This window comes from Ipomoea nil, unplaced genomic scaffold, assembly GCF_001879475.1.
Source record: "Ipomoea nil cultivar Tokyo-kokei standard unplaced genomic scaffold, Asagao_1.1 scaffold3016, whole genome shotgun sequence".
Classification (NCBI taxonomy): Eukaryota; Viridiplantae; Streptophyta; class Magnoliopsida; order Solanales; family Convolvulaceae; genus Ipomoea; species Ipomoea nil.
In genome coordinates this window covers 2182561-2186641 of record NW_017619444.1, presented here as the reverse complement: position 1 = coordinate 2186641, position 4081 = coordinate 2182561, and the positions used below count along the sequence as shown (strand labels likewise).

At 35.0% G+C, this 4081-nt stretch overlaps 1 protein-coding gene across 1 annotated transcript; it reads left to right on the top strand.

The window, feature by feature from the left end:
* Window positions 1–2150: 2150 nt before the first annotated feature.
* On the top strand, window positions 2151–2827 carry LOC109163272 (homeobox-DDT domain protein RLT2-like). Its single transcript, XM_019312027.1, has 3 exons — window positions 2151–2232; window positions 2372–2536; window positions 2633–2827. Exons 2-3 carry the CDS (start codon window positions 2396–2398, stop codon window positions 2825–2827), a joined length of 336 nt encoding a protein of 111 aa, XP_019167572.1. The 5' UTR covers window positions 2151–2232; window positions 2372–2395.
* The last annotated feature ends 1254 nt before the right edge of the window (window positions 2828–4081 follow it).

The following is a 4081-nucleotide window of genomic DNA, read 5'->3' as shown; positions in this document are numbered from 1 at the left end:
ACCAGTGTTGTTAAAAGTCACATACATAGACAACGGTTTTTAACTGTTGTCTTTTCTTTAAAAGACAACAGTTATAAATTGTTGTCTATTGTGTGTTGTTGAAATCGCTTTTGTCACACCCATAAACTGTTGTCTTTTGTAGAAAAGTCAACGGTTTCTAACTGTTGTCTATTGTAAAATAGACAACGGTTTTTAACCGTTTTTCAACTGCTTAAATTATAATCATATAAAAAAAAACAATTTATCCATTCACCATATGTTTCAAAGTGTAGTTACATAATTGTGCACAAGCTAATAAGGTTCAAAATAACAAGTCAAAAGACTTCCATGACCAATTCTAATTATCATCCAAGTCATAATACTACTACACAAAAAATAATTCCCCGAACCAATTCAAGTCCAAATAATCACAACGTTCTAATGACCAAATCATACCTACTCTATATGACTTGATAGAATATCGGCCCATTCAGAACGCACCATATCAATAACCGCTCTGTCATAATCAACTTGTTGAAACTACATGTAAAAAGTAAGAAAATAAATTAGTATAGATATAAATAATTTGCAATGAAATGCAAAATAAGTTAGGAGTAATTCGGAAAGCTCTCCAATCTGGAAGGTTATAGTACAGAAAAGCTAGATAGGAAACACTAAAATGGCAACTTGCTAGACAGGAAACTAAAATGGCATACTAGAGTCTATTCATGTAGAGTAAAATCAATGCATTGGCAATACAAATCTCTTCCTCAAGGCCCAAGCAAAACAAAACACATCCTCTATATAATGCCACTGCAACCAAGAACTTGACAATCTGGATTGATGAGAATCCTAATTTGCTCTTTAACTGTATGCAAATACTATCAAGTCAAATAGGCTCTATACCAAAGTTGGTTGACTTGTTTCTATATTCTGCCATATTTCCATGAAAAAGATCAAATCTTTGTAATTGAGTGTTTATAAGCCGGCCGGATTTTGACACTTAACACCAAACCACAAAGATTAAGCACACTTTAGTTTATAAGACAAACATGATTAAATAAAAGCTTCACATTATATTTCTGCCATAGCACCATACATTAAGATAAAATTAAGACTTCTTGAACGATACTACATTGAAGTGCAAAATCAAACCAACAAAGAGAACTATATTGCAGTAAAATACTTGGACTATACTATTTTGTGTACTTTGAACCTGCAGATATACTATTGTAGGTTTCCCTTAAGGAAAAGTTTCTTCTTGATGTGTCTTTGTAGATGATACTTATCCACTTCTACTGCTCCCAGTTACCCACTGATAGTTGATAAACAACAGGTTTTCTTATTACTGCCCTCAACTTAGTTAAGTGTTATCTACATTAGTTGAGATTATTCATTAAATACTTACTATGTTCTGTATAGGCGGTTTGTTTGGATGCTTGCAAGAAGCTCCATGAGATAGGAACATTTACTGATATGCTCTTGCCAGATAAGGGAAGTGGCACAGAATCTGAAAAGGTTGAGGAAAATGATGAAGGTGATCCCCTTCCTGGAACTGCCAGGCATAGGGAGTTTTATCCTGAAGGTGTAGCTGACATTCTCCGGGTTAGTTTCACTTAGTTTTGTTTTTTTGCTTTTTGCTTTTTGCTTTTTGTTTCTGTTTTTCCTTGTTTGACACTTCTGAACAGGTATTGGCCAAAATAATTAGGTGGTAGAAATTGAAGGGGAAGAAGAAAACCCCACAGGATCATTTTCTGATGCTCATGATGTGTGATGACTTAATAAGATCTATTGTAATTACTTGCAAAGCAGACACAATTGTCTATATAGTATTTTTCTTGTAGGTGAAGTCATTTTTTTCTAGTGAATTCTTTTTTTAGGTCCATGCAAATGAAATTAAATGTATTCCAAAGTTCCAAAGGGTCTAAAGTTGCAACTTGCAGCTCAATGACAAGTTTCTTATGCAGCACTTTGCACTTTGACAAATAAACAACTCGAATACAATGCGAAAAAAATCAAATATCACAGTTTGGTGCAGAGTTTAAATTACAAGGTTCTTTATTTTGTAGTTTAAATTTATTTGTTATAGTAAAAATCATTAAACAGATGATATGAAGAACAAAGTTGTCTCTCATTCTCAAAGACTTAAAGTGTATATATACACACGATGAAGCTAGAATAGGAAAGGAAGCACTAGCTCATGAAAAAAGGATTCGAAAAGAACTTGAGAAACAGGATCTTTTAAGGAGAAAGGTATATTTTTATGTTCCTTCAAACCTTTGGATTTTATTATTATTATTTTATTATTTATTATTATTATTATTATTTTTTTGCAACTACTTTCTGCAATTTTACTTTTGAAATCTGAAACAATTTTCTTTTCTCACTTAAGAGGGAAGAACAAGTGAAAAAGGAAATGGAAAGACTGGATCGTGAGAGAAGGAAAGAAGAACAAAGGCTAATGCGTGAACAACAGAGGAAGGAAGAGAGGTTTCAACGTGAGGAAAAGCGTGAAATGGAAACACGAGAGAAATTTTTGCAGAGAGAGCTTTTGAGGGTATGTTTGAGGGCGGTTTTATTTTAGTTTCTCTCCTTAAACTTCTGCTATATTCAGTGGCTGATAGCTACCATATTTCTTGTATATTGAGTCCAGGCTGAGAGGAAAAGACAGAAAGAAGAGCTTCGCAAAGAGAGGGAAGCAGCAAAACAGAAGGCTGCTATGGAGAGGGCAGCAGCACGGAAATTTGCTAAAGAAACCATGGAGTTAATTCATTTGTTTACACATTATCAAAATATACATGTTTGTTTGACTAAAAAGAGCATAGCAGATTACAAAGTAACCAGTTGAGGAAGCATAACTAGGACAGCAAGGCTATGAAGCCATGTGTTGTAGAAAATTTAGGGAATAAGAAAATTCAACGATCAAGAACAAGCAAAAGATTGCAACATCACTGTCACTGTATCAAGCACGGATCCTCAGAGTTTCTAGTGAAGAGTTAATGAGTAATTGCAAAAATTATTATGCAATAGCCAATAGAAAAAGCAAGCAAGGAGTTGATAATCAATCAAGGATATGCAAACAACTGAAACACAAAACACACCTAGTAATATATACTTGTATACACCTGGTAATACAGAGTTGTATAAAGAAGACAAGGATTTTGGTTTAAAAATTGCATAATATCTAATACTCCATAGCCAAGTTCGGTTGTGAGGGAGTTGGAAAAATTACTGCAAAAACTATTGTCAGTACAAAACAGAAGAGACAAGGAAGCAATAATTTGATTATCAATCTGGGATATGTAAACAACTCAAACACAACATAATACTAGCAATATAGACTTGTATACCGACAAGGATTTTTGGTAAAAAGAAAACATGTAGTATCTAAATGCCAAGCCAGGGGGAATCAGAACTTGGAACATCAACCTTGATGAGCTGAAATCTTATATTCATGGTGGATGATACACTCTGAAGATAGATGACATGAAAAATATGCACAACTGTGTATCACAGAGACATAGACAGACCTCCAACATAGTATCATAAGAAACAACAGGGAAACTCAGGACAAAGTTCACATCATCAGTGTCCTTTGACTCCCTTCATATGGATAAAACACCCCAAACAACTACAGCCTATTCAAGCAATTCAACACTATAAAATTTCCAGGAGTAGTCCACATATTTCAAGGTTTCTTCAGGTAAAGAAACCCAAACAGAACCATCCACTGATTCATATATAATATAGACACACACACTGTATTAAAAGCTTTTAACTAAAGAAAGCTCAAAACTGCAAATTCAAACTTTCAAAGAAGACATTTTAATATTTCTACCTCACGCAAAGCTCAAGGTAATACAATTAATTTAGGGAGTAAGAAAATTCACAACCTAATAATCCAACAATTAATCTAGGGTTTAGGACTAACCTGTAGGTTTGTGATGGGGAATCCAACGGTGGAAGAGTAGGGAGGAGGAGATGGCGGTAGAGGAGGGAAGAGGTGTAGGTTGAGAGCGACGCTGACGGGAGACGGCGGCGCAGCTGACCGCGGAGGGCTTCTGTGTTGTCGACGGCGACGTGGACTCAGCGACGGCGACTG